Raw genomic sequence first — 22,049 nt, 5'->3', positions numbered from 1 at the left:
CCTAAGCGAATGCCTAGATCCAAGGCTTTTTTGTAGAAAAAGCCCAGCAGGAACTCGTTAGCATATTAGACCACATCCCCCAATATCAGCATATTAGGCCACGCCATCTGGGATAATCAAACTGAACTTGCGGCAACTGGCTCCCACCCCTGCCACCCCTCCCTCTCTTCATGCGGAAACTGCAGCTGCTCCCAGCAGACCTTGAAAGGCACCCACGTACTCCAGGAGCAGTCCTTCACAATGCTCACCACACAGGCTCCCCGAGGGCCAGACCAAGTGATCTCGAGGGCCGCAAACGGCCCTCGGGCCTGATGTTCCCCACCCCTGCACTAAAGAAGAAGACGACTGCAGATTTATACCCCGTCTTTCTCTCTGAATCAGAGACTCAGAGCATCTCGCAATCTCCTTTGTCTTCTCCCCCCACAACAGACACCCTGTAAAGCTGGTGGGGCTGAGAGGGCTCTCACAGAAGCTGCCCTTTCAAGGACAACTCCTACAAGAGCTAGGACTAACCCAAAGGCCATTCCAGCAGGTGCAAGTGGAGGAGGGGGGAATCAAACCCAGTTCTCCCAGATACGAGTCCGCACACTTCACCACTACACCAGACTGGCTCTCAAGAACTCCTTTGCACATTATGTCACACACCCCTGATGTAGCCAATCCTCCAAGAGCTTAAAGGGATCTTCATACAGGGCCTACCATAAGCGCCAAGAGGATTGGCTCCATCAGGGGTGTGTAGCCTAATCAGGGGTGTGTGGCCTAAAGCTACGTTTGAATGTCAATCTCATATCTGCAAAGTTCACTGCAACACTGTACGGAACTCCCTTCAGACAATTCCTAAAGATAATCTCGGCAAGTTTTAAACTATGTCAACAAAGCCAGCCTATAAACATGCATTTCTCTTCATCTAGCTTCACAGAAATACTATCCATCACCCAAATACCTTTGGTTCTCTGTGCCTGCTCCTGGGGAAAAGGTTGCCTTTCTTACATTAATAAGTCTTTCCAGAATTAATCATTGTACATTAGAACCAGCTGGAGTGTTTTGAGTGATAATGAAACCAGTAACAAGCCATCTTCAGACGCCTTTGCCAAACAATAAGGGAATTAAAATTTCAATTTAATGCAGAGGTTGGAAACACGCTTCAGTAGCAAAATTACTTCAATTAATGTGAGTGGAATACAAAGGACAGACTGCAGAAATGCGATGCGGCAGCCAGAAATTATGCCATTAATGCGCTTGCATCGAGCTCACACAATGACTGCAAAGGTCTAATTTAGACCGCACGTATCACAAAGCTACAGGCAACAATATTTATCAGCACTCCCATTTCAATGCAAGAGATATCAAGAGTCTTTCTTGGGATTTTTTTTTTCTTTCCCTTTTGGCTTCCGATAACCCGACAGCTGTTTACCTCGAGGACAAAGGACGAGGAGATCCAGAAACATTAACACATCCTTGACAGTTATAATAATTATTTTATACACCACTCAGATCATACAATAAAGGAGAATGGAACGACTCAACGGCGAGAGAACAATTACTGCATCGTTCTTATGGGGCGAGAAAGACAGGCAGAAGGCGGCTGAAGCCAAAGAGCTCATTCAAGATGCATTTAGCATCCTGCTATGGCAAAAAAAAGATAGAACGTAAAAATAAAGTGGAAGAAGAAGAAGAATTGCAGATTTATACCCCGCCCATCTCTCTGAATCAGAGACTCAGAGCAGCTTACAATCTCCTATATCTTCCTCCCCCAAAACAGATACCCTGTGAGGTGGGTGGGGTTGAGAGGGCTCTCACAGCAGCTGTCCTTTCAAGGACAACCTCTGCCAGAGCTATGGCTGACCCAAGGCCATGCCAGCAGGTGCAAGTGGAGGAGTGGGGAATCAAACCCGGTTCTCCCAGATAAGAGAGCTCTGGCTGACCCAAGACCATTCCAGCAGGTGCAAGTGGAGGAGTGGGGAATTAAACCCGGTTCTCCCAGATAAGAGTCCACGCACTTAACCACTACACCAAACTGTAGTGTGCTTTTGTAATTCATCAATAGTGTACATGACAGAATTAAATTTGAGATGAATTGTGATAAAAATACCATTAATTTTCTGGATGTGGTAGCGAAGAGAGTGGGCAATGTGACTGAGACTGACACTTATAGAAAACCAACTGATGTTAATTCCTTACTTGTCAGTGACAGTTTCCACCCCCAACATTTAAAGAAGAATCTACCATACTCTCAAATGCGGAGACTGAGAAGGAATTGCAGCCAATGCTCTGCTTTTTTTAAACAGGCTTCTTTACTCTCCCTACAGTTTAGGGAGAGAGGTTACTCCTCCAGAATAGTTAAACAAGCTTATCACAAAGCAAAAAAATACCTGCAGGTCATCCTTATTGGCCCCTAAAACTAGGCAAGTCAAACTGAGAGACTAATTATCCCCTTAACATTTGATGGCAGGTCAAGACAGGTAAAGGAAATTATTATGAAACACTGGCATCTCCTCACCAAGATTCCCAGATGCCACCCTTCTCCCCCTTTTTACATAAAGGAGATGTTTTAGTTAACAGCAGATTAAAGGGTGTTTCAGTTAACAGCAGATTAAAATCCATTCAAACAAGACAGATAGGAGTGGATGGCAGGGAAAGACTCATCCTACATGGCTTCTCTGATGTTCTTCTGTGACACAGAGTGTTGGGCTGGATGGGCCATTGGCCTGATCCAACATGGCTTCTCTTATATTCTTATGTGACACGGACTGGATGGGCCATTGGCCTGACCCAACATGGCTTCTCTTATGTGACACAGTGTGTTGGACTGGATGGGCCTTTGGCCTGATCCAACATGGCTTCTGCTATGTTCTTATGTGACACGGACTGGATGGGCCATTGGCCTGACCCAACATGGCTTCTCTTATGTGACACAGAGTGTTGGACTGGATGGGCCTTTGGCCTGATCCAACATGGCTTCTCTTATGTGACACAGAGTGTTGGACTGGATGGGCCATTGGCCTGATCCAACATGGCTTCTCTTATGTTCTTATGTGAGACAGAATGTTGGACTGGATAGGCCATTGGCCTGATCCAACATGGCTTCTCTTATGTTCTTCTGTGAGACAGAGTGTTGGACTGGATAGGCCATTGGCCTGATCCAACATGGCTTCTCTTATGTTCTTCTGTGACACAGAGTGTTGGACTGGGTGGGCCATTGGCCTGATCCAACATGGCTTCTCTTATGTTCTTATGTTCTTAGATGGGAGTGGATGGCAGGGACAGACCAGCAGGTAGCTTTCCATGTGGGGGCTGCTCTGTTTGCAGTTTAACGCACCGCACTGATTCTTTTCTTGACTCTACCAAGCAGAAGAAGTATTTCCTTAAGTCATTCCTTAATTGTAATTCCAAATCGGTTATTTATTGTATAACCTGCTGTGACTTAATGTACGTTGGCTACACAACTAGGACTGTGAAAACCGGGATTTGTGAGCACAGAAGTAACATCTGTCTTCAAAGGAAGAATGCTCCCTTGGTGAAACACTGGACTTCATCAAATCACTCTGATAAGCACCTGCAGTTCTTTGTCTTGGAATAAATACGTGCTCCAAAATTACAGTTTGCGCAAAGTCTGAAGGCCAGAGAGACATTTTGGATTCACACTCTAGGGACTTTAACACCTCATGAACATATGAAGCTGCCTTATACTGAATCAGACCCTCGGTCCATCAATCTACTCAGACTGGCAGCGGCTCTCCAGAGTCTCAAGCTGAGGTTTTTCATGCCTACTTGCCCGGACCCTTTTTAGTTGGAGATGCCGGGGATTGAACCTGGGACCTTCTGCTTACCAAGCAGATGCTCTGCCACTGAGCCACTGTCCCTCCCCTCATGGTTTGAATGAGGAAATTGATTGGTTTTGTGTCTGATGGAGAGAAAATTTTGAAAATTATTTGTGTAACTTCTTAAAGTTTTCCATTTTACCTGTAATGTACCTGTAATTTCCAATTTATCTTCCCTCACGACCTTTGTTCTAATTACATCATGTGCTTTGATTGGGCCAGGATTGCATCATCTGGTTCCTAGCATTTCTAAGCTGAGCACCAGCTTCAGTGCACTACGCACAACACTTGGCCCATAGGTTCTGACTTTACTTGATCAATTCTGGACCACGTGGTGCGACAACTGATTACATTTGAAATTTATGGTTTTATTCGGTATTATTTTTAGTGTGGTTTAACTTTTATATTTTGGTTAATATTTTGTTCTTAGGCATACAAAAAAACACTGAATGCTCTAGGTATGCTCTTGATTACGACATAAGGCTATAGAGCAAGAGGCCTCAAGAATATCTCTAAGCCTTTGTCACTTCACTGTAATTAATTCTAAATATTATCCTTAAATAGCATGAAAAAATATTTTTACAAATTTATAATTTTTCTCTTTTATATTACAGAAATTTCCTTGTGGCCCAACGTTGTTCTGTTGTTTTATTCTGTTCTGTATTATGAGCCAATATGTGTGCTTACCTTTCTGACCTTTGAAGAAGACCAATTTAGGTCGAAACGCGTCAGGTCAAGTTGAGTGGGTTTCCATTGAGGTTTTATGATTTTACATAGGATAGAGGCTTATGATGGGCCCTTAAATAGTTTTAGCTTTCAACAGTAAATACATGTATGTTGATTTATGATTTTTTTACACTTTGTTTTTAGTGTTCGTCCCTTTAATTGCATATTAACCTTTTTAGGTTTCTTACTCCAGTTTTTGGGTTAAGTTTCTTTCCCTTCTTTGTTTTTCTTTCTTCAAAGTATTTGAGCTTCAGCTTCAGCATCTGACCTTCCAGGGAACAGTCTGGGTTGATTTCCCTTAGGATTGACTGACTGGATCTTCTTGCAGTCCAAGGGACTCTCAAGAGTCTTCTCCAGTGAGTGCTCCCTTCTCATTGGGTGGCCAAAGTATTGGAGCTTCAGCTTCAGCATCTGACCTTCCAGGGAACAGTCAGGGTTGATTTCCCTTTCTCTCTCTCTCTCGGCTTGGCTTCGCGAACGAAGATTTAAGAAGGGTGCAATAGTCCACGTTTGCTGCAGGCTCGCTGGTGGCTGACAAGACCAATGTGGGACAGGCAGGTCCGGCCACAGCGGCTGCAGGGAAAAGTCTGATTTAGGGTTGGTCCTGTAGCAGTGCGATTCTTCCTCAATCTCCTTTTGTCCTCAAGACCAGCTATGCGTGTGTTCTCAAAGGAAGAGACAGCCTGGTGGATGGTGTGCCTCCATGCTTTGCGATCTGAGGCTAGGTCAGACCACTGGTGATGGTTGATGTGACAGGTGCTATAGGAACTGACTGATTGAATCTTCTTGCAGTCCAAGGGACACTCAAGATTCTTCTCCAGTGAGTGCTCCCTTCTCACTGGGTGGTCAAAGTATTTGAGCTTCAAATTCAGCATCTGACCTTCCAGGGAACAGTCTGGGTTGACTTCCCTTAGGACTGACTGACTGGATCTTCTTGCAGTCCAAGGGACACTCAAGATTCTTCTCCAGTGAGTGCTCCCTTCTCACTGGGTGGTCAAAGTATTTGAGCTTCAAATTCAGCATCTGACCTTCCAGGGAACAGTCTGGGTTGATTTCACTTAGGACTGACTGATTGGATCTTCTTGCAGCCCAAGGGACTCTCAAGATTCTTCTCCAGCACCACAGCTCGAAAGCATCTATTCTTCTGCGCTCGGCCTTCGCTCTCACAGCCATACATTACTACTGGGAATACCATTTGTTTTGACTACACGGACTTTTGCTGGCAGGGTGATGTCTCTCCTTTTTGTAATACTGCCCAGGTTCGCCATAGCTGTCCTCCCAAGGAGCAAACGTCTTTTAATTCTTTCACCCAGGCACAAAAGATGTCCTGGCTTAAGGCTGAGAGCTAGACCTTGACAGAGACGAAACCGGAAGCATCATGGGAGGACGCAGGAAAGCAGGAGGAGAAAACCATAACGGTGAGGCTGCACCTGGGAGTACCACGTGCCGTTCTGGAGGCCTCACTTCAAGAAGGATGTGGATAGAACTGATTGAGTGGAGAGGAGAGTGATGAGGATGATCAGGGACCTGGAGACCAAGAAGTCCCACGAGGAAAGGCTGAGGGACTTGGGAATGTCCAGTCTAGAGAAGAAGAGGCCGAGGGGGACAGCATTGCTCTCTTTTAGTATTTGAAAGGCTGTCCCTTAGCTGTTCCTGTCGGCGGCAGAGGACAGGCCTTGCAATAATGGGTTCAAATGATGGGCAGAAAGACTGGATATTAACAGTTCATTTGTTTTACAGTACGAGGTGTTCACCAGTGGAATCAGCTGCCTGAGCTCCCCCTCGCTGGCAGCTCGTCAGACATGCTTTAGGCTGATCCTGCATTGAGCAGGAGGTTGGACTAGATGGCCTGTAGACCCCATCTGAACTCTTTACGATTCTATAAAAACACTGGGGCAGAAGAGGCTGACACAAAACAGGCAAGGCAGTCGAAGGGAAGAAACGCATGCTGAAGTCCAATCAATATTCCCCCCGCCCCCCGCTGCACTGGGACATCTACAGTAATAGCAGAATCACCAAGGAGCTGCAGAACAAAGCCGGAGTCACGTCGCACCTTTAAGAACAACGACGTTTTATTCCAGCCCAACGCTCTGTGTCACACAGTGGCCAAAACCCAGGTGCCATCAGGGGGCCCACCAGTGGGGCCAGAACTCCAGAAGTCCGCTTGAGAGACAGTGGGGTGTAGTGGTTAGGCTGATCCTGCACTGAACAGGGGGTTGGACTAGATGGCCTCTATGTCCCCCTTTGTGATTCTACAGGCATGCAGAGTTTACCACTGTTACAGGGCCACGAAGGGCGGGAGTGCAAAAGATGGATCTGACCCCCGGAGACATCTCACAGAATCTTGAGCACAGATCCAGGTGGCCAGCTGTGTTGGTCTAAAGCAGCAGAACAGGGGTGGGGAACGGTAGCTCTCCAGATGTTTTTTGCCCGCAACTCCCATCAGCCCCAGCCATTGGCCATGTTGGCTGGAGCTGATGGGAGCTGTAGGCAAAAAACATCTGGAGAGCTACCGTTGGCCACCCCTGCAGTAGAACAAAGCAGTAGACCAACAAAGTTTTATTCAGAACGTAAGCTTTCATGTGCATGTGTAGTTCTTCAGACAAGGAATGAGGTACAGCGAGCAGAGCTACATATAGCTAGCGGGGTTTAGAATGCAAAGTGGTACAAAGTTAAAATCTAATAGCAGAATAGTAAAATTAACAAATTCAGAAAACCTTTGATCTGGGTTGCATTGGCCTGGGAAACCAACAAAACAGTAACATGGCAGAATGTGAGAATGTCTGTTAATTACTGCATTTTTCGGACCATAAGACGCACTTTCCCCCCCCAAAAAAGTGGGGGGGGGAAAGTGTGTGCATCTTATGGAGTGAAGGTACCTTCCTCCGGGGGGGGGGGGGAGGCGATCCGTTGCCTCCGCTTCTGATCCCGGCGCTTCCCCTGCGTCTGCCTGCCTGCCTCCAGCTTCTTCCAGCAAGCGCCAGGATCGCTCCCGCCACCCTCCGATCCCAGCGCTTGCTTTAAGCATCAGAGCTGTATCCAGGCAGACAGGCACGGAGGAAGCACGCTGCCCTCTCCGCAGCCAGCGCTCGCGAAGCGCTGGGTTTGCGGTGGGGGCAGCGTGGAGCGATCCCAGCGCTTGCTGGAAGAAGCTGGAGCCAGGCAGGCAGGCACGGGGGAAGCGCCGGGATCGGAGGCGGAGGCAGCGGATCGCCCCCCAGGAGGAAGGTGCGTCCTATGCTCCGGAGCACCTTATGGCCCAAAAAATACGGTATTCTATTGCTAATGAGCCTGGGTCAAAACGCGGGCATTTCGTTCCCAAAACGAAATGTTTTTCTGTCCAACTAATATACCTTTCAACATGTAACAAAAATATATACATCATTCTAGTTTGCCATTAGAAAAAAAATACATTCAAATATAGTGGAAGTTGGGTTTAGTATATTTCCAAAAAGGTTCCAATGTGCAATGGACTTTTGGGGGCAACATATTTCTGATTGATTTCAGCCAGCTGCTTCTGGCCCTGGCCTGTTATTCCTTCCAGTCGTCATCTAGGACAATCACCGCGAGGCATCCTGAACATATGAAGCTGCCTTCTACTAAATCAGACCCTCCTTGCCCCATCAAAGTCTTGTCTACTCAGATTGGCAGTAGCTCTCCAGGGTCTCAAGTGGAGGTTTTTCACGCCTACTTTTGAGTTGGAGATGCCGGGGATTGAACCTGGGACCTTCTGCTTACCAAGCAGATGCTCTACCACTGAGCCACCATCCCTCCCCTGACTGGCAGTGGCTCTCCAGGGTCTCAAGCTGAGGATTTTCACACCTGCTTTCCTGGACCCTTTTTAGTTGGAGATGCCGGGAACTGAACCTGGGACCTTCTGCTTATCAAGCAGGTGCTCTACCACTGAGCCACCATCCCTACCCTGACTGGTAATGGCTCTCCAGGGTCTCAAGCTGAGGATTTTCACACCTGCTTTCCTGGACCCTTTTTAGTTGGAGATGCCGGGAACTGAACCTGGGACCTTCTGCTTATCAAGCAGGTGCTCTACCACTGAGCCACCATCCCTCCCCTGACTGGCAGTGGCTCTCCAGGGTCTCAAGCTGAGGATTTTCACACCTGCTTTCCTGGACCCTTTTTAGTTGGAGATGCCGGGAACTGAACCTGGGACCTTCTGCTTCTCAAGCAGGTGCTCTACCACTGAGCCACCATCCCTCCCCTGACTGGTAATGGCTCTCCAGGGTCTCAAGCTAAGGTTTTTCACGCCTATTTGCCTGGACCCTTTTGAGTTGGAGATGCTGGGGATTGTAATGTAATGTAAATGTAATGTAAAATTTTATTTGTATCCCACCCTCCCCCGCCGGAGCAGGCTCAGGGCGGCTAACAACATTTAAAAGTGAAACCGTACAATAATAAAACATTAAGTTCACATTAAAACCAATCAATCAATAATCAAAACATTCCTAAAACTAACATTGGCGGTAAACATTATTAATTTAGCAGTAAACATTACCTCAGTCATTGGTGAACGCCTGTTTGAAGAGGGCGGTCTTGCAGGCCCTGCGGAACTGGTCTAAGCTCCGCAGGGCCCGCACCTCCTCTGGGAGCTGGTTCCAGAGTTGTGGGGCCGCGGCTGAAAAGGCCCGAGTGCGGGTGCTTTGAAGTTTAACTTCTTTTGGCCCAGGGATATTCAGTCTGTTTTTGCCTACTGACCTCAGTGCTCTCTGGGGCTCATATGGGAAGAGACGGTCCCTCAGGTAGGTCGGTCCTTGGCCATATACTGAACTTGGGACCTTCTGCTTACCAAGCAGATGCTCTACCACTGAGCCACCGTCCCTCCCCTGTGAAAGAAAAACCTGCAGGCTGAAGTCAGCCACAGCTCCAAGACCCTTAATGCATGGGTACTTTGAAACAAAAGCAGAAGACGACAACGAGCTAAAACAGAGACAAAAGAGATGTGCTTGCAGCCGCGGGAAGAGAGGAGGCATTCTGAACTGAAGGACGAGGAGAGGAATAACAGCAGCAGACAGGAGCCTGAAAGAGCGATAACTGGAACACGGACCAGAGCCCGGGCAGAGTCAAAGAGCTCGGAGAAAGCAATGAAAGGAAGAAGGAGGAAACGCTGATAGGGGGAAGCCGCAGACGAGGAGCAATAGGACAGGAACGGAGGTTAAGGACACGGGGTCAAAGTCAGCGGAGCTTTCACAGAAGCCAAAGAGGTTAATAGACTGAAGATCGAGAGGAGGAGTGAATGACAGAAGAGGGCAAAAGAGACAGGCCTCGAGAACAATACGGCAGGTGAGTAAATGGCAGATCTAATTACTTGGGCCCAGATAGCAGATCTTAGCAGACGCTTATCGGACAGCTGTCCGTCAAGCGCACGCTATCGCCTCTTACCAGCATGTCCGTCGCGGTGAGGTAGTGCTTGCTGGCCATGCACTGCTGCAGCTTCTGGGGGACCTGCTTGATGTTCTCGATCTCGTCCAGCAGATTCAGGACGTGTTTGTGCTCGATGCCTTCGATCCACAGCTTGCGCAGCTCGTCCCGCTTGCAGTGGAGGAGCATCTTGCAGGACAGCAGATTCTCCTTCACCTGCAAAAGGGCACAGGCGGCAGACACGATCAATTGGATAGCATCCATCTTAATTTTAATTTTTAAAGATTTATACCCCGCCCCGTCCCGCAAGGGGGCTCAGGGCGGCTCGCAACAATAAAACAACAGAGTTAAAATGATACCATCAAAGCAGACGTTACAGAACTGGAGCAGCACAGGAAACAATCTTACAGACATAGGCGGTGAACAGCAGCCGGCTGATGGCCAGTAGCATAACTTAACACCATAATGGTGAAACGCTGGGGGAAGTGATGACTTTCAGAGGACACCCGCTGGATTAATTCAAAGCCTGGCAGAAGAGCTCTGTCTTACAGGCCCTGCAAAACCTGGGTAAGTCCTGCAGGGCCTGAATCGCTAGAGGGAGCTCATTTCACCAGGTAGGGGCCCAGATTGAAAAGGCCCTGCCCCTCGTTGAAGCCACCTGGGCATCCTTAGTACCAGGGACTATGAGGATATGTTGAGCAGTAGATCTCAGAGCCCGGGGGGGTGGGGTCATATGGGGAGAGATGGTCCAGAATATATGCAGGCCCCTGGCTGTAAAGGGCCTTAAAGGTAAGGACTAACACCTTGAACCGAATCTGGTACTCAAGAGGTAGCCAGTGCAGTTCGCGCAGCACCGGATGCATCCGTGCCCGCATAGACCTCGATGCCAACAACCGGACTGCATCCACTGGAATTTCCGAGGCACAGTCAAGTGGAGAACCAGGATTTGTTTCCCCAACGCCCCCCAAATGTAAAGACCAAAGCGTCTGCATTTCAGCTTCTACTGTCCAGAACACAGCACACGGTGTTCTGAGGAGGGGCCCTCAGCCTTTCACCCTGCAAGCACCTTTGGAGTTCTGATAGCAGCAGGTGAATGACAACAGCAGGCCATGATTGTATTAGGTTTGACCTGCACAGGGGAAGTAGATGTAGAAGAGTTAAGTTTTTATATCCCGCTCTTCTCTACCTAAAGGAGTCTCAAGAGTGGCTTACAATTGCCTTCCCTTCCTCAGCCCACAACAGGCACCCTGGGAGATAGGTGGGGTTGGGAGACCCCTGAGAGGACTGCTCTGGAAAGAACAGCTCTGAGAGAACTGTGACTGGCCCAAGGTCATCCAGCAGGTGCATGTGAACATAAGAACGTAAGAGGAGCCATGTTGGATCAGGCCAATGGCCCATCCAGTCCAACACTCCGTGTCACATAAGAACATAAGAGAAGCCATGTTGGATCAGGCCAATGGCCCATCCAGTCCAACACTCTGTGTCACAGAAGAACGTAAGAGAAGCCATGTTGGATCAGGCCAATGGCCCATCCAGTCTAGTACTCTGTGTCACGTAAGAACATAAGAGAAGCCATGTTGGATCAAGCCAGTGGCCCCTCCAGTCCAACACTCTGTGTCACGTAAGAACATAAGAGAAGCCATGTTGGATCAGGCCAATGGCTCATCCAGTCCAACACTCTATATCACACAGTGGCCACAAAACCCCAGGTGCCCTCAAAAGGTCCATCAGTGGGGCCAGAATACTAGAAGCCCTTCCACTGTGCCCCCTACAGAGCATCACTGCCCCAGACAGAGTTTTCCAACAATATGCTGCGGCTAATAGCCACTGATGGACCTCTGCTCCAGATGTTTATCCAATCCCCTCTTGAAGCTGGCTATGCTTGTAGTGGAGGAGTTGGGAATCCAATCTGGTTGTCCAGATTAAAGTCCACCATTCTTAACCAATACACCATGAAGAAATCAGTTCGCTCTTGAAGCTGTCTATGCTTGTAGCCACCACCACTTCCTGCAGCAGTGATTTCCACATGTTAGTGATTCTTTGTGTGAAGGACTTCCTTTTCTCTGTTCTAAGCGCACTGCTCATTCATTTCATCGAGCACCCACAAGTTCTTGTATTGTGAGGAAGGGAAAAAAGTACTTCTTCCTTTAATGTCTCTATCCCATGCAAGTGGAGGAGTGGGGAATCATACCCGGTTCTCCCAGATAAGAGAGGCTGACCCAAGGCCATTCCAGCAGCGGCAAGTGGGGGAGTGGGGAATTAAACCTGGTCCTCCCAGATAACGAGTCCGCACACAACCACTGCACCAAACTGGCTCCTGGAGTTTTGGCCCCACTGATAGGCCTACTGATAGCACAGTAGACTCTGTGTAACACAGAGTGTTGGCCTGGATGAATCAATGGCCTGATCCAACATTGTTTGTCTTATGTTCTTATATTCTTAAAGTTGTAACTCGGCAAACTGCAAGCAAATTTTCAATAATTTATTTCACCAGAAGTTTCCTCTAAATCTAGGATCCAGGAGAGGAAAGGACGATGGTGCTACACGGCCGACGGAGGATTTACTTTGGCCCAAGCGGTTCTGGATCCTAGCGTACATACTGTCACGTGCAGGACTTTTTTTGTAGCAGGAACTCCTTTGCGTATTAGGCCACACCCCTTCAATGTAGCCAATCCTCCTGGAGCTTACAGCAGGCCCTGTATGAAGAGCTCTGTAAGGAATTCCAGCAGGACCTCCTTTGCATATTAGGCCACACACCCCTGATGTAGCCAATCCTCCTGGAGCTTACAGTAGGCCCTGTACGAAGAGCCCTGTAAGGAATTCTAGCAGGACCTCCTTTGCATATTAGGCCACACCCCCTCAATGTAGCCAATCCTCCTGGAGTTTACAGTAGGCCCTGTAAGAAGAGCCCTGTAAGCTCTTGAAGGATTGGCTACACCAGGGGTGTGTGGCCTAATATGCAAAGGAGTTCCTGCTACAAAAAAAAAAGCCCTGGTCACGTCTATTAACCTCCCTTTGTTGATGGGAAGATCAACAAAGGAAATACTGTTAAATGCACACCGACCCTTGGGGATAGATTAGCGTATAATTCTAAGGCCAAAATACAGATCACGTTCCGTCTCGGTCGTCCCCACCCCGAAAGACGTGAAGAAATTTACAGTCACTGACAGCCTGACAAAAAACCTCGCAGGAAGTTTGTATTACAATTCAAAAGCTCGCAGCTGATTGGTGAATTCTCTTTGTAAAGGTGTTGGGGGGGTAGAGGTAGAAGATGGGGACAGGGGTCAGGAAAGCCTGTTAATTTAACAAGCCAATCGCAGGAAAAAATAATCAGGCTCAGTACCCTATCTGTCAATTCCCAATTCCCAAGAAAAGCTCCTTCAAATACGGGCGGACGGAATCTAATCAGAAAGAGTCTACAGCAAAAGGTCCTTCATCCTCCGCGATTATTTTAAGGGGGTATCTCAAGGTCACTACCTCTGCACGTTTGCTTCTGACCTGCGCACAGCTTAATTGTATTGAGTGAGCCCTGGCTATAGTTTATTTCGAATTCGGTGTAATTGATCTCTGCCTTCCCGGAGAGCTGAGCTTTGTACATAAATCCCTGAAATGAACTTCTACCCTAGGAAGGGGGATCGGAGAGGAAGGACTGCCTTTTGAAAACGTTAAATGGATTTGGAAGCTTGACAGGGTCACAATACATGGTCTTCAGAGGGGTGGTGCCCTTCTGTTGACGGGGCGCCCCTTTCAAAGAAACCCCTCCTTCTCTGGCTGATCCCCCCCCATGATGGGAAACGGCAACTGTGAGAAACATTTACGACCTGCAGAGAGCTGGATTCTTGCCTTACCCAAGTAAGGTCTTGCACAGGATAAAGCAGCAGTATCTGAGCCCCGTGGCGCAGAGTGGTAAAGCTGCAGTACTACAGTCCTAAGCTCTGCTCACGACCTGAGTTCGATCCCAGCGGAAGCTGGGTTCAGGTAGCCTGTAACAGAAAAACCGTCAGGGTGAAACTACACTATCACAACATATATATGTAACAGGGAAAAGCCTTTTGGCCTCTACTTCCGAGTCGACTTGGCGCCTAAATAATCTAAGATGAATAATATAAATGTGCACAAAAGGCACATTAATATTCCAAAGCTACTACCTTAAACAGTGCCTTTTGTGCACATTTATATAATTCATCTTAGATTATTTAAGAAGACGACGACATTGGATTTATATTCTGCCCTCCACTCAAGAGTCTCAGAGCAGCTCACAATCTCCTTTATCTCCCTCCCCCACAACAGACACCCTGTGAGGTGGGTGGGGCTGAGAGGACTCTCACAGCAGCTGCCCTTTCAAGGACAACCTCTGCCAGAACTATGGCTGACCCAAGGCCATGCCAGCAGGTGCAAGTGGAGGAGTGGGGAATCAAACCTGGTTCTCCCAGATAAGAGTCCACACACTTAACCACTACACCAAACTGGCTCTCTTAGGAGCAGAGTCGACTCAAAAGTAGAGGCCAAAAGGGTTTTTCCTGTAACACATATATGTTTCGATAGTATAGTTTCACCCTGACGTTTTTTCTAGTATAGTCTTGCTTAAACTCAGAGAGCCCCCTCTTCTTTTCTCTATAGGGTTCAGGTAGCCGGCTTGAGGTTGACTCAGCCTTCCATCCTCGAGGTCGGTAAAATGAGTCCCCAGCTCGCTGGGGGGAGAGTGTAGATGACTGGGAAAGGCAAGGGCAAACCACCCTGTAAAAAGTCTGCCATGAAAACGTCATAAAATGAGTACCCAGCTTGCTTGGGGGTAAAGAGTAGATGACTGGGAAGGCAATGGCAAGCCACCCTGTTAAAAGTCTGCCATGAAAACGTCATAAAATGAGTACCCTGCTTGCTGAGATGAGAGCCCCGTGGCGCAGAGTGATAAACCTGCAGTACTGCAGTCGGAGCCCTCTGCTCACGACCTGAGTTCAATCCCAACGGATGCTGGTTCAGGTAGCCGGCTCAAGGTTGACTCAGCCTTCCCTCCTTTCGAGGTGGGTAAAATGAGTTCCCAGCTCGCTGGGGGGAAAGCGTAGATGACTGGGGAAAGCAATGGGAAACCACCCAGTAAAAAAGTCTGGCGTGAAAACGTAAAAGCAACGTCACCCTAGAGTCGGAAATGACTGGTGGTCGCACAGGGGATGACCTTTACCTTTATCTGTGCCATGGTGCCCACTCTGCAGGAATAAACTGCAAAAGAAACCACTAACTGGAGCTGCTGATGGAAAACGCTGTCAAGTCACAGCTGACTTATGAAGACCCCGTAGAGCTTTTTAGGCAAGACATTTTGTATGATTCCAGGCGTAGGTCACTCACAAGGAGGCTCATTCAACTGTCCACACTCCAGTCCGACAGGTAAATCCAAAAAAGAAGACCTCAAATGCCCGTTATTAAGCACGCAAAGAAAACTAGGATGCTCCCGGAGAGACAGTTTGGTGTAGTGGTTAAGTGCGTGGACTCTTACCTGGGAGAACCGGGAACCGGGTTTGATTCCCCACTCCTCCACTTGCAGCTGCTGGAATGGCCTTGGGTCAGCCAGAGCTCTCTTATCTGGGAGAACCGGATTTGATTCCCCACTCCTCCACTTGCAGCTGCTGGAAGGGCCTTGGGTCAGCCAGAGCTCTCTTATCTGGGAGAACTGGGTTTGATTCCCCACTCCTCCACTTGCAGCTGCTGGAATGGCCTTGGGTCAGCCATAGCTCTCTTATCTGGGAGAACTGGGTTTGATTCCCCACTCCTCCACTTGCAGCTGCTGGAATGGCCTTGGGTCAACCATAGCTCTCTTATCTGGGAGAACCGGGTTTGATTCCCCACTCCTCCACTTGCAGCTGCTGGAATGGCCTTGGGTCAGCCAGAGCTCTCTTATCTGGGAGAACCGGGTTTGATTCCCCACTCCTCCACTTGCAGCTGCTGGAATGGCCTTGGGTCAGCCAGAGCTCTCTTATCTAGGAGAACCGGGTTTGATTCCCCACTCCTCCACTTGCAGCTGCTGGAATGGCCTTGGGTCAGCCAGAGCTGTCTTATCTGGGAGAACTGGGTTTGATTCCCCACTCCTCCACTTGCAGTTGTTGGAATGGCCTTGGGTCAGCCAGAGCTCTCTTATCTGGGAGAACCGGGTTTGATTCCCCACTCCTCCATTTGCAGCTGCTGGAAGGGCCTTGGGTCAGCCATAGCTCTCTTATCTGGGAGAACCGGGTTTGATTCCCCACTCCTCCACGTGCAGCTGCTGGAATGGCCTTGGGTCAGCCATAGCTCTCTTATCTGGGAGAACTGGGTTTGATTTCCCGTTCCTCCACTTGCACCTGCTGGAATGGCCTTGGGTCAGCCATGGCTCTGGCAGAGGTTGTCCTTGAAAGGGCAGCTGCTGTGAGAGCCCTCTCCAGCCCCACCCACCTCACAGGGTGTCTGTTGTGGGGGAGGAAGGGAAAGGAGATTGTGAGCCGCTCTGAGACTCTTCGGAGTGGAGGGCGGGATATAAATCCAACATCTTCTTCTTCTTCAAACAATAACGATTAAAAACATATCCAAACTTCAAGAGCAGGAGGTTTTCCAGCCCAGCCAGATGCGGGCAGTTAAAACAAACTTTTTTTCTGCCTGGCTTTACCTTGAGAGGAGGAAACCTTGACTCCCTGGCCGCTTCCCTTCCTCCAGTCCAGCAGTTATTTAAAATTATTCCACAGCTCCAGCAAAATGAACGGCAAACCATTCCTGCCAAGGCTTATAAAGCAGCGATCTTCTTCTAGTTTGTCAGAGGTGCTATTTTGAGTGTAAGTTGCTCTCTTCCTTACACATGTTCAGAGGTGCTTTGCCATCACCTGCCTCCGTGCAGCGACCCTGGGCATCTTTGAAGGTCTCCCATCCAAGTATTACCCACAGCTGACCCTGCTTAGCGTGGTCCTTTGCCTGGGTCGGGGCGCTCGGGGAGGGGAAATACCTCTCCCGGACTTCGACGGGGCGCCGCTGAAAGCGGCGTGCCGGGTCAGGAGCCTGGGAGTTTTAATGGAGCCTTCACTATCAATGGAGGCCCAGATAGCAGCCACTGCCAAGTCAGCCTTTTTTCACCTGAGGCGGGCGAGGCAGTTGGCTCCCTTCCTAGAGCGTCGGGATCTGGCAACAGTGATCCATGCAACCGTCACCTCGAGACTGGATTACTGTAATGCCCTCTACATGGGGCTGCCTTTGTGCCAAACGCGGAAGCTGCAGCTGGTGCAGAACGCGGCTGCTAGACTGCTGTTGGGGCTCCCAAAGTGGGAGCACATACAGCCAGGGCTGCGTGAAGTGCGCTGGCTGCCAGTTATATACCGGATTCGTTACAAAGTGCTGGTTATCACCTTTAAAGCCCTATATGGCCGAGGACCTGCCTACCTTAGGGACCGTCTTTCCCCATAAGAACCCCAGAGAGCGCTGAGGTCAGCTGGGAAGAACTTGCTACCTATCCCCGGGCCGAGAGAGGTAAAGCTTCAGAGCACCCGTGATCGGGCTTTCTCGGTTATGGCTCCACGCCTATGGAACCAGCTTCCGGAGGATCTGCGGGAATTTGAACAGTTCCGCAGGGCCTGCAAGACCACTCTTTTTCGATTGGCCTTCACCGACTAAGGGGGAAACTGCTAACGAAATCTGTATAATAGCACCAGTATATTAATTTTATTGATTTTAGAGTTTTAGTAGAATTTTAATTAATGTGTTAATTAGTTTTGTATAAATACCTTGAAAAACTAATGTATTGATTGTGTTGTTAGCCGCCCTGAGCCTGCTTCGGCAGGGAGGGCGGGATATAAATAAAAATTGATTGATTGATTGATTGACTGATGGGGCTAGCCTCGGCCATGCAGGTCAAGACAAGAGACTGTTGTGACCCTAGGCCTAGTGCGGCCTACAGGCTCCAAGGAAACCTGCGTTGTAGTAGTAACAGGGCCTACATCTCCCAGGATCCCTTCTGCCCGTCTAATTGGGTAGCAGAGTTTTTGGAGGGAAAACTAGCCCAGAGGGGACGGGACCTGGGAGGAAAGCATAAAATAGGCCTAGCTGGAGAGGAAAGAGAGTAGTGAAACTATAGGAGCTTAGCGTACAGCTGTGTAAATAAAAAACCGCTAAGAGACACCATAAATTTTAAACAACCAGACAGTGTAATGTAGAGATCAGTGGTGTTCTGACCAAGCTTGCACACAGAACTTCAAATAAACAAGAGCGTGCAGCGAAAAGATATTCACAGAGGACAGTTCAAAAACAGTGGAAAGGCTGTTTTTGTGATTGGAAAAAAGAGTAACCATATTCCAGCATTTAATTCATAGGACTAAAGGAAGCCCTTCCAAAGACGTCTGTTCTAGATCTGAAGACGTTTCATCCGTCTTTCTTCAGTTTGGAGGCTTATTTATCACTGGAACCCAATCTTTACGACACATTCATAGAAGACCAACAAGGTTCAAAACATGTCGGTTAGATTTCCAGGTTAGATTTCCTGCGCTGTAGTAGTAATAGGGCCTACATCTCCCAGGATCACTTCTGATTGGGCAGCAGAGTTTTTGGAGGGGAAACTAGCCTAGAGGGGGCGGGACCTGGGAGGAAAGCATAAATAGGCCTGGCTGAAGAGGGAAGAGAGGCTGCAGACAGAGAAAGACGACAGTTCTCTGTGAAGCTGGAGGCAGGTTGTAGATTGTAGTTGGAGAGCGATCCGTCATCCTTCTCGGCCCTCGCCCCGATCTGGTGGAACTCTCTGCCAGGTGACATCAGAGCCCTGCAGGATCCACAGTACCACAGGGCCTGTCCATAAACATACATAAACATAAGAAGGGCCCTGCTGGTTCAGACCAGTGAGGGTCCATCCAGTCCAGCATCCTGTTTCATGCAGTGGCCAGCCAGTTCCTCTGGAGGGCCAACAGGTCAGAGAGGCCGAGGCCTTCTTAAGAACATCATAAGAGCCCTGCTGGGTCAGACCAGGGAGGGTCCATCTAGTTCAGCCTCCTGTCTCCCACAGTGGCCAACCTATTCCTCTGGAGGGCCAACAGGGCAGAGAGACCGAGGCCTTCATTAGAACATCAGAAGAGCCCTGCTGGATCAGACCAGGGAGGCTCGATCTAGTCCAGCCTCCTGTCTCACACAGGGGCCAACTAGTTCCTCTGGAGGGCCCACAACAGGGCAGAGAGGCCGAGGCCTTCATAAGATAAGAGAGCTCTGGCTGACCCAAGGCCATTCCGGCAGCTGCAAGTGGAGGAGTGGGGAATCAAACCCGGTTCTTCCAGATAAGAGAGCTCTGGCTGACCCAAGGCCATTCCAGCAGGTGCAAGTGGAGGAGTGGGGAATCAAACCCGGTTCTCCCAGATAAGAGAGCTCTGGCTGACCCAAGGCCATTCCAGCAGGTGCAAGTGGAGGAGTGGGGAATCAAACCCGGTTCTCCCAGATAAGAGAGCCATGGCTGACCCAAGGCCATTCCAGCAGGTGCAAGTGGAGGAGTGGAGAATCAAACCCGGTTCTCCCAGATAAGAGTCCGCACACTTCACCACTACACCAAACTGGCTCTAAGAACCTAAAAGAGCCCTGCTGGAACAGACCAGCAGTCTATCTAGTTCAGCCCCCCTATCTCACCCAGCAGCCAGCCAGTTTCCTCTGGAGAGCCAACAACAGGGCACAGAGGGCGAGGCCTTCCCCTGAGAAGAACCTCATAAAGGTTGTTTAAGCTGAACCAGGATCCTGTTTCACAATGCAGCTAACCAGTTGCCCTGCAGGGACAAAAAAACAGGGCATAAAGGTCAAAGCCCTCCCAGCTCTGGTATTCAAAGCTTTGCTGCCTCTGAATGTGGTTTCCTTCAATCACAGTGGCTAATAGCCACTGAGAGTAAGGCAGAGATGTTCCGCTAGGCTGCTGGATGAGGCAGCAACAGTTCAGGTGGCGCCTTCCTTTTTCCTCCACCTGCCCATCCCCCAGATGGCTTGGCTTCAGAAGCAATTTAAAGAGACAAAGGCCCTCTCCAAGCTGGCCAATGGGGCAGCGGGGGCTTCGAGAGCCATTAAAGAGTTAAATGAGATGGTGTTGTATGTCTGTCATAAGAACATCAGAGAAGCCATGTTGGATCAGGCCAATGGCCCCTCCAGTCCAACGCTCTGTGTCACATAAGAACAGAAGAGGAGCCATGTTGGATCAGACCAGTGGCCCATCCAGTCCAACACTCTGTGTCACACAGTGGCCAATATAAATATATATACACACACACTGTGGCTAATAGCCACTGATGGGCCTCTGCTCCATATTTTTATCCAATCTCCTCTTGAAGCTGGCTATGCTTGTAGCCGCCACCACCTCCTGTGGCAGTGAATTCCACATGTTAATCACCCTTTGGGTGAAGAAGGACTTCCTTCTATCCATTTTAACCTGACCGCTCAGCAATTTCATTGAATGCCCACAAATTCTTGTATTGTGAGAAAGGGAGAAAAGTACTTCTTTCTCTACTTTCTCCATCCCACACATAATCTTGTCCCACAAGGTAGGTGGGGTTGCTGGAATATGACCCATATTCCCCTCACAGGAGATCTTAACGTAAGGGAGGGGAAAAGAATCTAAAGCAAAGCTGGCCAAAGGCTGGCCATTTCCTGCAGCACGCGGGGCGTCACCTGCTTGATCTTGTTGCGCGAGTTGGTGATGCGCTCCGTGATGCTCTGGTAGGTGCGGATGGCGGTCGTCAGTTCGGTGTAGTGCTGAACGATCAGCTCGTCCAAATCCCGGTCGCACTTCTCGTATGCCTCTTCCAGGCGGCCCTTCTCGGTCTCCCGGTCCTCGACGTCATCGCTGGTGGAGAGTGTCCTAAAAATCAAATGGGAAAGGGGGGGGGGGAAACTACTCAAGAAACAGCTCGACAGGTCAGAGAGCCGCTAACTTGGAAAGCCAGCGTTGGTATTATCGTACGGTGAGGATTAATTCCTTAACACATACCTGTAATCAAATCTAACATCATCATCGCTCACAGCAAGAGCTACAGGTCCTTTAGAAATCCTTATTAGTTAAATGTACTCATTAGCGCTCATCAGAGCTAAGAGGCGTCGACGCAATCACCACCGACGTGGGTCCTGTTGTAATTCATGTATTTATTTTGACTTAAATCCTACTCAATCCCACGAATTCATGGTGGATTACAGACATTTTTATTATGAAACAGATGGCTCGATATCCTATTAAAAGCTCAAAGTACAACAGGCCCAGGAAACAAAAGGGGAAAGAAAAAGAAAAGTGGGATCCATATCATAGTCAAAGTCTCCCACCTCCCCATGCCAAATGCGTATTAAGCCCTTCATGCTGAGTGGGTGGGTCTGTTTAAACAACATTAGGCCCTCTCTACTGATGGTGGAGGCTCTAGCCATGTCGAGAAATACTGCAAAATGCACGTGGGCACACCCACACTCTTCTGTAGCCTATCGTAAATCCATAAGGAGTTAGTTTGGTGTAGTGGAGACGGGCAAATACAAAAATGAGAGAGAGCGGATAAGAAGGCTATAAGGGTGAGGATTGGCTTTCTGAACAGCTGGAGATGCTGAGAAGTGTGAGTTGCGTGATTGTGCGATTGCTGAGAATTTCTGAATTTGTGTGGTTGCTGCGGAACTGCTGTTTGTTTTGAGGGGGCTGTAGGTGATTGTTGCTGAATGACTGGGAGTGGCTGTGTTCCTGGGGCAGACTGAGGCCCCACCCTATTTGCATTATTAAACTCCACCTTGCCAGAGGCACGACCCGAGGGGCAAGAGCTAAAGGGCTCTTAGTCTGGGGGCTCTGTAAGGACCAGGAACCCGGATCCCTATTATCCTTGTGTCCCAATAAGGTAAGTAGACCCTCCAGAAGGAAAGCACAACAGAATTTAAAGGGGGACTGTATATTTTAAAAAGCTATCATGAAGGTAGAATGCCAGCAGGAGGGTGGGGGCTTTCCAATGTTTTGCACTGAGTGTCACATGTATGACTATCTGTCCACAGGACAGAAGTCTTGAGTGTGTGCTCGATGCAAGGAGCTCCTGGTCCTCAGGGAACGAGTTTGTACCCTTGAGGCCGAGGTGGCGGAGCTGGAGAAGCAGAGACAGTCAGTTAGGCACTTGGAGAAGACACTCAGACTTCTTAGACTCTGAA

The 22,049-nt window shown here is 48.9% G+C and overlaps 1 protein-coding gene across 1 annotated transcript in view; it reads right to left on the bottom strand.

Moving 5' to 3' along the window:
• The window catches only part of EXOC4 (exocyst complex component 4), a 794,454-nt gene that overhangs the window by 706,495 nt on the left and 65,910 nt on the right, over nucleotides 1–22,049 (bottom strand). The window contains exons 2-3 of the mRNA XM_060246011.1: nucleotides 20,553–20,742; nucleotides 9,942–10,136 (exon numbers count right to left, since the gene is read on the bottom strand). Of these exons, the coding sequence (XP_060101994.1) occupies nucleotides 9,942–10,136; nucleotides 20,553–20,742 (385 nt within the window). The remainder of the gene's footprint in view (nucleotides 1–9,941; nucleotides 10,137–20,552; nucleotides 20,743–22,049) is intronic.

Source organism: Heteronotia binoei, chromosome 8 (genome assembly GCF_032191835.1).
Source record: "Heteronotia binoei isolate CCM8104 ecotype False Entrance Well chromosome 8, APGP_CSIRO_Hbin_v1, whole genome shotgun sequence".
Lineage (NCBI taxonomy): Eukaryota > Metazoa > Chordata > Lepidosauria > Squamata > Gekkonidae > Heteronotia > Heteronotia binoei.
This window is presented reverse-complemented; position numbering and strand designations above follow the sequence as displayed.